Source organism: Candoia aspera, chromosome 9 (assembly GCF_035149785.1).
Source record: "Candoia aspera isolate rCanAsp1 chromosome 9, rCanAsp1.hap2, whole genome shotgun sequence".
Classification (NCBI taxonomy): domain Eukaryota; kingdom Metazoa; phylum Chordata; class Lepidosauria; order Squamata; family Boidae; genus Candoia; species Candoia aspera.
Genome location: NC_086161.1, coordinates 3,651,245 through 3,663,336, shown reverse-complemented (window position 1 = coordinate 3,663,336; position 12,092 = coordinate 3,651,245). Strand labels below are relative to the sequence as shown.

Sequence of the window (12,092 nt, the reverse complement as noted above, 5' to 3'; positions counted from 1 at the left end):
GCGGATGGTGCAGCGCGGAGCCGCTGCTCCCCCGAGTGCTGCGCGCCGCTGCCCCAGCCGCCGCCGAGCCGCCCCGCCGCCGGCCCGGACCCGCGGCTGCCGCCTGCCGCTCCCGCCCGCCGAAGGCTCGCGCCGAGACATGGAGCGGGGGCTCCCCGAGGCCCTCTGAGCGCCGGGCAGAGGCCGCCGCGGAAGCTCAGCGCCGAGCGCTCCGGGGGCTCCCCTCGCTCTCCCTTGGCACCGCCGGCCCCGGGGCGCCGGGATCGGGGCGAAGGCAGGAAGGCAGGAAAGAAGGGGGGAAAAAGGGCCGCTTCCCTCCGCGCTCGCCTCTCCCCCGGGAGCGCCAAAGAACTCCCGCTCCGCGATCTCTCCGCCTCCGGGCTGTCCGGCGCGCAGCTCTCGCCGCGGGCGATGATTCGGCGCCAGGATCCGGTGTGAGACGCTCCCAGCCGGCGGAGGATCGAGCGAGCCCCTCGTCTCTGTCCGGAGGAAGGCGGGCTGGCCTGAGGCGGGCGAGCCGATCGGAGCAGCGAGTGGGCAACGGGAGGCTCGCCAAGGACCGCCCCGCCGCCGCCGCCTCCCCCGCGACTCGCCCGCTGTCCTCCCCCGCCGGGAGAAGGGGACCGGCGGCGCTGCGCTGCCCTGCGCGAGGAGGGGGCGTGTCTGGTCGGCGCTCCCCTCCCCCCGCCCTCGCCCCCTCTGCCCCTCGGCGAGAGGGGGGCCCTTTGGCGCGGATCCGATTGATGCCCGGTCCCCGGGGGAGCTGTCCTGCTCGGCGCCCCGCGCGCTCCGCCTCGCTTCGGCTCGGGCCGAACTGACCTCCCGCAGCCCGACGACCCCGGGAGCTCTCCGATGGCCGGGAAACCGCAGCTGGGCTGGCTCGGAGGCTGGTGGACTACCGGCGTGTGCTTGGCGGCGCTGTCCTGCCCAGGTGAGCCACCCCTCGGCCCGGGCGCCGCTGGGGCTTTTCTCTTGCGCGCCGCTGGGCAGCGGGCGGGGGGCGGGAGGAGGGGCGAGCTGGGGGGGTTGCCCGAGCGGGCGAGGGAGGGGGGGAAACGCTGGGGAAATTGGAAGAAAGGGGTTGGGGGTTCCTGCCAGTGCTAGGACTGACGATCGTTATTCTTGTTGTCCGTTTTGGCTGCGGGCACCTACCCATGCCCGTTGGGAGGGGTGGCAGGAGGCTGGCAACCTGGGCTCACACTCTTCTGCCAGGGGAGGGTGCACCATCAGTGGGTGAGGAAGGAGGCTTGGTCCACCCTAGACATTCTGTCTTGATTGACAGGGGGGCCAAAAGAAAATTCAAGGGGTGGGTGAATTGCAGACTCGCTCATCCTGGTTGAAAAACATCTTCGCTGCTGGATAGACCAGCGGTCCCTCACCCAATGGTGGATGGGAGCTATCGTCCAAGATATCCCTGCTGCTTCTCCCCATCCTCTTTGGGAGACCGGGAGCAGCTCTGAGTTATTCCCATATCCAGGGGGAAAGGGTGCTTCTCTTCTTTGGGACAGTTGGGGGTTGTTGCAAAGATTTGCCTTCCTGCGCTGCTTGTGCCGATAACTCACCCAGCTTTCCGACTCTTTCTAAGCAAAACCTTTTCTGTGTTCCTTGGGATAATTTGGACGGGGGTGGGGTGGGGGGCTGTTGGTTGCTTCTAGCAGGAGCCAAGGGTGCACCGGAGGAGAGAAGCCAACTGAAGAACCTGGCAAGCGTATTGTGTGGGCAGTGTTCCCAGGAAATGTATGAGAAGCCAATCCAAGTGGGCATTTGATGGACTGAACAGTTGTGGGACCTGCGTGTTGGGTGTGTGGGGAGGACGCGTCCATGCAGATGGTGCTCCTCTCCCCTGGATGTCCATGCCAACTTGTCTTGCGGTGGGTCTTTGGGGCAAGAGCAGTTTCCTGGCAGAGACACTCCGCAGTCAGCAAAATCTGTGTTTGGGTAGCTTGGAGTTCCAGCGGTGGCCAAGAGCTGGGGCTGCCGACGTTGGGTGCCTACACAGACTTGCCCTGTCAAATTCTCTTGTTCGGGGTGGGGTGGGGGCTCTTGACCTGACAGCTGGGCCAGGTTGATGTTGGTTGCCTTTTGTGTCTTGTCTTTGCCTGCTTTTTTTTTTTGGATGCCCCTCGCTGCTGGAGGGACAGCTTGCCAAAAAGATGGTTTGGCTTGGCTCGGCTTGATTTCCGGAATGGTGCTGCTTCTGCTGCTGGTCCAGCAGGGGGCAGACTAAGCCGAGGAGGCTCGGCAGATGGAGCGGGAGGCAAGGAACCAGCCCGTCTACATGGAAAGCTGTGTCGGGGTTCAGACTTCGGGGAAGAGGAGGAGACGGTTGCAAAAAAGGGGAGAAGGAGAAAGAAGCATGCCAAGATGGGAGGATGGCTCTTTATGTTCTCTCCCTTTGGAACCAGGGGACGGTGGCAGGCTTAGCAGCAGCTCATGCTGGAGGCACGAACCAGGGAAGCCGGGACGTCCTCCAGCGAATTTGGTGCGATGGTTCTCGGGGGTCCTGAGTGGTCCAGATTATGTTGAGAAAAGGCCTATCCCAAAATGGCTGTTTTGCATGGCTCCACAGCACGGATGTTGGTGCTTGGACTCCAGTTTCCATCATCCTTGCCCATGGAGTTGCTAGCTGGGACCGATGGTGGTTGGAATCTAGTCACATCCAAAAGACCATTGGTTTCCTTGACTCAGTAGCTTAGTACTTTGACTCCAAACAACACCACCGAGATCTTTCCCCTTTCAGTATTACGCAAGCCTGCTTTCACAAAGATCGTGCCTTCTGATGCAGGGAAAATGTGAGAATTTTGTATTGCCAAAGCTCTCCCCCCCCCTCCATTTCAGTAGCTGAAAATTGGACACAGATTTTGAGAATTAGCCTACCCACTGCCTGGCCAGTTACTGGATTGTTTGGAACTGGGGATGCTGGGCTCAAATGGAAATGCCTGTCTTGGAGCCTGTTGAAGCCGAGGGTTCCCCATGCAAAGGGGCATTGGGACAGTTAGATCGAAGCAAAGCTATAGAGCGCAGCCCGGGGCTTGTTTAGATCTCCCATGCATTTTTAAAATGGTCACTTCTCCTTCCATCTCATTTTGACACCCTGTGTGAAACTTTTAATTTAATTTAATTTAATTTAATTTATTTATGTATGTATTTATTTATTTTTCAAATTTTTATCACCGCCCATCTCCCCCCAAAAGGGTGCCTCGGGGAGTTTATTTATTTTTTATTTATTTTCTATCCCACCTTTATTATTTTTATAAATAACTCAAGGCAGTGAACGTAGCTGACCGTCTAAATCAGTGTTTCTCAACCTTGGCAGCTTGAAGATGGGTGGACTTCAACTCCCAGAATTCCCCAGCCAGCATATGCTGGCTGGGGAATTCTGGGAGTTGAAGTCCACCCATCTTCAAGCTGCCAAGGTTGAGAAACACTGGTCTAAGTGCTGATAATGGGGGAGGAATCAGAGAGAGAAAGCAATGGGAATGAAGCGTCGGCACAGTGGTGTCTTCCTTTATGGATCAGGATTTAGGATCAAACCATGACAGGTTTTCCTCTCTGCTTCACCCTTGCATGAGTCTGCTTTATAACCGAGCTGAGCGTACTTTCAGCTTCTGAATCAGAGGGATATTTACTAAGTGGTAAACCCTGGGTGAGTTATGGCCTTTGGGAGTTCAGCTCAGATCAGGAATAAAGACCATCTTTGTTTACCGAGCAAGATAAATTCCCTGCCCTGCCTCGTTCCTTCATTCAAAAACATATTTCTAGGACTGGCCGTTTGCGTTCCAAATGTGGGCGCTGCACCCCTGGTCAATTCTTACACGCACAGACCTCAAAAAGACATGGAAATCAAGAGGCATTTGTGGCAGTTTTGGTAAAAATGGTCTTTGTTTCAGCAACACCATGCAGCTGAGAGTCCCATCAATTACAGGAAAAGCGTGTATGTCTGTATGAGGGTATGCAGGGAGCATATTTGGTGGTGTCTGTTGCTGTGCTTGTATGAGCCTACCCGTTCCTGGGGTGTGGGAATCTGGCTTATCAGGAGGCGAAAAAGAAGGAATATTTAAATTAAAATGTATTTATTCATTTGTCCCCAGGTGAAGCACAGAAAAGGAGAGGAAATAAACTCAGGTGAAGAAATAGAGAGGTGGGGAGGTGCTAGATTAGAAGATTCTTCTTCTTTATTCTTATATTATATTATAAATAGATTATTATTATAAAATAAAACAGAAGATAATTGGCAGGATTTGGGCTGGTCCCTCCTTCCCTCCAGCCCAAGAGCCAATCAGGTGTAGTGGGGAAGAGGCTGGACTAGACCAGGGAGACCAGGTGTTGCCCGACCCACCCACCCACAGAAGCCTCCTGGGGGACTTTGGGCCAGCCCCTCCCTCTCAAGCTACCCCACAGCGTTGTGATGGGGAAAAACAGAGGCAGAAGTGTTACCTAAGCAGCCTTCAAGTGCAGTGGGTCAGTCACTTGTTTGAGATGGGCAGCCATATAAACTGAATAAATGAAAGAATGGATGGATGGATGAATAAATAAACAAATAAATAAATAAATGCTTGTGGTGTGCTATACTCCAAGAAACAAATCCTAATCCGGTTTAACCTGATGGGCCTGGTTCACCTGAAAGTTCCCACCAATTGCCCAGCCCCATTTTCAGGGAGACCAGTCAAACACGCTTTGGCGAGGTTTCCCCGCTTCCTTCTGTCTTCCCCAACCTCCTCAATGGGAGAGCAGAGTCATGTTGCAATCTATGCAACAGGTGTTTATTTCAGGATAATGCTTTCCCTGCGTTCCAGGTTAATGTTCATCACTTCTGTGCGGGTAGATACATTTTTATGACATTGTCTGCTTCTCCGCTGCGCCTGCCTCTGCTGATTACAGTGTTTGCTTTTCCATATGCACAAATAAAAGAGATATATTGCCATAAAAGCGAAAACGGATCACCTGCCGAGGGCGGGTGGGGGGAGGCTCTGCAAATTTGCCTTCAGCAACGGATTGCGGATCTGCATCCTGCAATTGGTGGTGCAACGGTTCTTTGTTTCTTTGCAGAGTTTACAGACGTCGGCTGGGGTGGCTTGAGATGCAAAACTGGCAGTTGTGGTGTAAAAGCCTCTGAGGGACACGAGAGAGAGCTGAGATATGTTGTCAAATGGGGACTCAGTTGCCTTGAAAAAGAAGCAGTTCTGTTATTTACCTATCAGGGAAATGGGTTCAGCGGAGCAAGGATAATGGATATCTCCAGCAGCCGTTCTGGGGCCAGTTAAAGTGTACAGGGTAGCCCCCAAATCATTAAAGCATCTTGGCTTTCAAATGGGATGAACAGAGGAGGAATGATCTACATGCACCCTGCAAACGCTTCCCCCCCCCCAGGTATTTGTGGATGCGTTACACGTTAAGCAGTGACCTGGCGTGCATCGATGGTGCAAATCCAAACCTCAGCTTTGCTGCTCTATTAAATAAATAATAAGTGTCACACATTTCTACGGGTTTTTTGAAGCCTCTTCCCCTTTTGGGACCGCATCGCTGACAGGTGCAACAAAGTAATATGTAAAAGCTGACAGGGAAATAATAGATTATGTTTAGGAAAAATTTCCACTGCTAAGGTTCTCTTCCCCCCCACCCCCCACCCTCCACCCCCGCCTTCATTAGCTGGATGCAGAAAATTATTCCATTCCTTTGCTCGCGGAAGTCTTCAGATCTTTGATGACAGCAAGTCATAATGACACTGAATCTGCACCTTCTCGAACCTATTTGCATGGCCAGCAAGCAGCATGGCACGAACACTGGCTCGATCTACCTGACCTGAATGCAAACTCCAGGGTGGAGGTAGGCCCACAAGAATCAGTGGTGATAACTCCTGATGTGTTTGTAACCCCAGGAGGACAGGGTGCTGTAAGGCTGTAGATGGGAGTTGAGTATATGTATTTATACAGATAGGCAGATTTTAAAAATTCCACTTAGGAGCTGGCCCTGATCTCACTCAGACAGGTCCAAATCACATTTCCAGGGAGTTTCTTTCGTGCCGCACCCCTCTTTATTGACCCCAATGTTAGCTCCCATCCAGCCTTATTAGCAAGGACTGTAAATAATTTAAAAATATAACCTACAATAAAAACTTATTGGCCAGATAACAAAACAGGAGAAAGAAAAAGCAGAAGTTATAAGGTGAAATCAGCTACATCTCGCGCCTAGGATGCATAACTAAAAAGCAGGGGGGAATGGTAGAATCAGGTTTGGGTAAAGCGTCCTGGAGGTGGCCAGTATGTAAAAGTTGCTTTGGGATGATGGGGAGGACCAGAGATGTATGGAATAAGGGACATGCGTTCCCCACACAGGTAGTCCTTGCTAAACGACCACAATTGGGACCAGAATTTAGGTTGCTAAGCAAAGCAGTCATTAAGCAAATCCAACCTGATTTTACGACCTTTTTTGTAGCGGTTGTTAAGCGAATCACGCAGTCCCCCATTGATTTTACCTGCCAGAAGCCGGCCAGGAAGGTTGAAAATGATGATCACGTGACCACGGGACGCTGCAACGGTCATAAATGCGAGCTGGTTGCCAAGCACCCAAATCGTGATCACGTGACCGTGGGGACGCTGCGATGATTATAAGTGTGAGTGCCGGTTGTAAGTTGTTTTTCCAGCACTGTCGTAAGTCTGAATCGTCACTAACCAAATGGTTGTCAAGTGAGGACAACCTGTATTGTATGCACATGACTGATTGCCCAATGGCTCAGATGCATCACTTTGGAGAGCTTTGGGAACTCACCAGGCACAAAAAGGTCTATCTCTGTCTCAGTTACCCCATTGATCAACATGAGGGTGTCCCAAGTCACTATGAGTCACTGCTGCTATAAGCAAGAGAAGGAAAATGGTCACCTCCTCTGAGCCTTAGGAAGTAGGTTGGAAAAATAAAACTAAATGTACACCATCTTTTAAGTCCTAGCATCAGTAATTAGTATAAGTGATTAATTTCCTGAGAAAGAGATGGAGAGACATGGAACTCAGCCCTGCCTGCAAGCTACAGCCCCTAATTTTCAGCACAGAGACCAGCTTCAAACACAACCTGTAATGCTCTATTACTTCTGCTTCTTTCCCAGCCTGCGACCATGGCAGAATTCAGTTCCCAGACTTCAGTTCCCAGAATTCTTAGCAACGGCCCTTCTGGCTGTGCAATTCTGAGATTTTGGCCACTCACCTGGAGGGCAATGAAGAGGCTCCAAGCCAAATTTCTCTATAATCCTATATACCTTGAGTGTTCCTGGTATTCCTCCTAAATGAGACAGGATTTTCTCTCCATGGTGAATGCCATTATGCAAGGCGATAATGCCAGAGGGGTGCCTGGAGAAAAACAAATAGAGGGCTGCCATTAGCCTGAAGAACAAATAATCACTTGTTATGCCCTGGAAGATCTTTCCTTGGCCTAGAAGCATTGGATAAGAACACTGTTGACCTTGGTGGAGTCAGGAAGTGCCAGCCAAGGCTTTGTCCCTCCATGCTAATCCAGAAGTTTGCTACATTATTTTATTTTGATGCTGCTATTCAATCAGCTTGGAAGGCTCCTGCAGGCAACTTCTTGTATCTGAGCTGAGTCAGAAGGTAAACTCGCAAAGCCAGCTCTAAATGACCTGATTTCCCAGAGCCTGTTCTAGCCAGTGGTACCTTGCCTTCCCCTGTCTGCCTCCCTCCTTCCATCTTTTCTCTACCTGTCGTGATTAACAGAGGCTGTGTAATTAGATAGATAGCAACCTCTGGGGTGTGGTGAACAAGCCTAGATAGAAAGGAGAGATAAGCCAGGAGAGTGCATGGAGGAGGCCAGCAGAGAACAGACATGGGCTGAGCTTCACTGAAAGCTGTAGCCTGGGGGAAGAAGAGACTGAGTTGAAAGATGCTGTGTCATCAAGATGTGCTGCCCTTCCCCACAAGTGGTGTGTTGCTAAGGGTAGGGAGGGCAGTGATGGGATGGAGGCAACTGGACAAGAGGAGACCTTGGAAGAAGGAAGAGAGTATGAGGAAGGAACAAAGACAATCAAAAGCTTGGAAGGAGAATCTCCAGAAACGCACTTGGCCTATTTTTGTCCCATCTCACCGTGCAAGAGGTCTTCTTTCTTTTCCAACGAGGAACTTAGCAGGACATTGAAGGAAGCCAGTTCTGTTCCAGTATGGCTTGCAAAATTTCTCCAGGGAGTTTGAGGCACATCCTTGCAAACCCTTTTTCTTGTAACTCATCACTTTAAGGGTCTAAGAAGCTCTTGAGCTTAGAATCATGTTATTTTATTTTTCTCAAACCCAGCACATTCCAACAGTTGGACAGCAATTCCAAGCACAGCTTGTCATATTGACTAGGGATGATGAGAACGGTAGTCACCTGGAAGGGGGCAGGCTGAGAAAGGGCTGGCCTGTACTCACTGGAAGGGATTTTCCAGAGTTGCAGGGAGATGATGCCAAACCCCATCTTTCCCTCCTCCTTCCAATTCTGGATGCTCAGAAGTTAAGGAATTTTGCCCCCATAGTTTGACTCAAACCACGGTGATCTGGTTGAAATTCCTGTTCAGCTGTAAAGCTGAATCTTCCCCTTGGAGTTGAGGGGGCTGAGAGACCCAGATGTATCGAGCAGGGCCCATTTCTCAGGAGCAGGATTCATTCTTCATTTGCATTTCAATTTATGCATTGCTTATCCTCCTCACTGGACCTCAAAGCAGCCTGTGATTGAGAACCACTACACCACAGCATTGGGTTTTTTTTAGGAGAAGTCTATGGTTAATCAATAACAATGTAATATTGTTTGAACCAATTTAATTTAAAAGCGAGGTGGCTGCAATTGGAGGTGGGGAGGGCATCGCTTGGGGAAAAGCCCGTCTGCCTCTTTCCTGCTGTGCTGAGCACCACCCCCTGTTATAATCACACCGTTTCCATTGAAGTTGCCGCTTCTGTGTCGTGGATTTTTGCAGGAGCCTTTTACAGAAAAGCAGCCTCTTGACTACCTTTGTGATTATTTTTCATTACTTGCCTTGCTGGGGAACTTCACACTGCAGAACAGGGCAGACCCAGGAATACAGAGTGTGAATTTCAGCAGGCAGAGAAGGGGCTGGAAGAGGAAGCAAAGGACTCAGCCCAATTACACGTTCCTAGAACCTGCTTTAGACAGAGACAGGGAGCCTGGCATTGCCATCAGATCCCCAACCACCAACGGATTTCCCACTGCTTTGTGATGGTCTCTTAGCCAACAGAATAAACCTTAATTTCTCAGGAGTAAACGTTCCATCTGAAAATCAAAGGATCTGGTTTCTAGTCCTTCTGGTGTCCAGCATCTGCTGCGTCCTCTTTGCTGGGCCAGACCCTGAGCAGTGTTGCTTTGGTGCCTGTGTGCATGCATAGATTTGTTTACATCTGTTTGCCATTCTGCACAAAGGAAAACAAGATCCATTAGAGTGAGGGGTGGGGTGCGGGTAGAGGAAGCACAGCAAGAGATATGCTCCTTGCTAATTAAATAACAGGGGAGTGAAAACTGTTCACTGACTCGACCACATTAGCTGAGATTTCAAAGCTTGGAAATTGCTCCGTTTGGTGCCACCACCCCGGCAGCAGCATTGCCAGTTTAGGATTTGCATCTGAGTGTCTCAGTTCCCCTTGATTTAAATGAGTTCCAAAGTCCAGCCAGTAGCCACAGGTCCTCTGTACAAGTTATGCTTGGTTTTTTTCCCAGCTGGAAATGTGTATGCCTAAAATATGGAAATAGGTCAGAGGGGTGCTGAAAAGCATCACAAATGTATGTGTCAAAGGGTTGGGACTGGCCAGGCCTTCCTGCTCTATCTGCATTAGATGTTGGCTATGCAACATTTTCTACTGGGCTTTAGCAAGGATGGGACTGAGGACGGGGAACATGTTGTCCTCTAGAAGATATTGCTGAACTACAGCTTCCAGCAATCTCCATCAGTATAGTCAATGGTGAAGGATGCTGGGAATTGTGGTTCAGCAACATCTGGAAGCATCATTATTCCCTACCTCCACTTGGAAAGCTTTAGTTAAAACGTCCAGGAAGGAAAGCCAATCCATGGATTCTACAACTGGTCACCCTTTTTCCAGAATAGATGGTGATATTTTGGAATACAATAGGAAGCTCATTTGGGGCGTGGAGTTCTGGCCACAGAGTGGCCATGCAGATTCACAGATTGCTTTGTCTCCCAGCCAAAGCTTCCATGCGTTTTACAGAAGATGACAAGTTTGGGTTGGCTTTTTGCTAAGACTTTCTTCTTGCCTTCATTTTGAAACCCAAGACTCCATGCCGGCCCAGTGAGTAAAATACTAAGCTTGTAACCCCTTCAGCTTTGAGAATTCCCATAGCTGAAGTTGAAGCTGAACAGAGAACAGAGGCTTCCCTCTGTGAATCCCTGGGGTCAAAACCCAACTAGATGGCATCAGAACGGAGAAGGCTGGTCTGAATTTTTCCTGACATCAAATCTTCCCCAGTCTTGGTCCCTCTGGCTGATTGTTGGCTCAGGCTGATGGGAGATGTGGCCACAAGGATGGAAAAACTCAGATTTTGGGGAAAAAACCTGCTGCACCTTCTGTTGACTAGATAGTGTCTTCTGAATCTCCTCCTCCAGCAGGATTGTTACCTTTCTGCAGTCCCAGGGAAGAGCTTTCAAAGGGTTCAGTGAGTAGCAGATTCTCTTTGGGATGAAGTGCTTGGAAAACTGTTTTGGCTTGCCGAAATGGCAGCAGAAATTCCATATTCAAGGTGGTCTTCAATTTGGGCATGCGGAGAAATAGCCATAAGCATTAGCCTTACAAAAGAAGCTGCAGAAGTAGCTGCTGGAAATAGGCAGCCCAGAGCCTCGAGACAAAGAGACGGCGAAAGGGCAGGCAAGGATCTTGTAGAAATGCTCTATTTTAGAACATTCTGTTCTTGGAATTAAAATTTTAAAACATTGTATTGGAGGAGTAGAGCTTCAGGCTGAAGCAGCTGAAATCAGTCCTCAGTGGGAAGAACCTGTCTTGCCCTTCATTTTTTCCAGCAGTTGGAAGGAGATACTGTAGATCATTGTTCCTCAACCGTGGCAACTTGAAGGCGTGTGGACTTCAACTCCCAGAATTCCTCAGCCAGCCATGCTGGCTGGGGAATTCTGGGAGTTGAAGTCCACACGCCTTCAAGTTGCCAAGGTTGAGAAACACTGCTGTAGATAGAGAGACAGAGCTGCCCTCTTTCCCCACCCCACCCCTCCCTCCCTCCCTCCCTCCCTCTTCAACTTTCCCCTGGCCCTGACTTCCTAGTAAGATATATAATCTCAGCCCTGAACCAAAACAAGCAGAGGGGATGTGCCTGAGGTGTCCTTGGGTGATGCATGCATAGCTAACCCTTTCCCCCATTTCCACAATGAAAGACTGGAAATCTGGCATCTTTTCAAAGTTCTTACTGAAGTGGTAGACATGAAAAACATCTTCTTCTCCTTGGAAGACTTTCTGGGGCTGGGTCTCTGTTGTGGTAGAGTAGAAATGTTCTGAAGAAGGCCAGGAAGCAGAAACGGTCAAGGGAGGACAACTCCTTTGTGTTATGAATGCAGGGAATGGTTGACTAGGGTTGTTTCAATGACAGCCTCTCTGCCCTTCCATGTCAGTTAGCAGCAACAGTTGCATTGAAGTCTTCTGGCTCTTTGGCCTCCAGATGTTTAGACTGCAAGTGCTGTAGACTCTAGCTATGGCTATGAGGGATGGCCAGAAGCTTTGTCACCAAAACATTGAGAGGGCACCAGTTTGCCTTTACTGGCAGTACACTATGAGCTTAGCAAATTGCCACTGCCGGGAAAGGGAATGTGGATGACCAGGATGTTTAAAGTGGTCTTAAAAGATGTGTGCATGTGTAGAGAGCCTAAACACACTGGCCTGTCACTGAATGGAATGGAAAGGAGATGGGCAACCACAAAGCCCCAAGATGAGAGTTGACATATGGGTGAAGTCAAGTTTGAATTGATAATGCCTTAACAGATGTCCAGTTTTTACATTTGAACCATTCTAGCCAGGGGTGGGATGACCTGGTTCATACATTGCTTTCACGCCTGGTTTGCTTAATTCTAGTTTATTGACTGGGTTCCC

The 12,092-nt window shown here is 50.0% G+C and overlaps 1 protein-coding gene across 1 annotated transcript in view; it reads left to right on the top strand.

Moving 5' to 3' along the window:
- The first annotated feature begins 669 nt into the window (after positions 1–669).
- Positions 670–12,092, top strand: part of NECTIN1 (nectin cell adhesion molecule 1) — a 143,520-nt gene continuing 132,097 nt past the window's right edge. The window contains 1 exon segment of the mRNA XM_063311227.1: positions 670–931. Within this exon segment, the coding sequence (XP_063167297.1) occupies positions 853–931 (79 nt within the window). The 5' untranslated portion in view covers positions 670–852.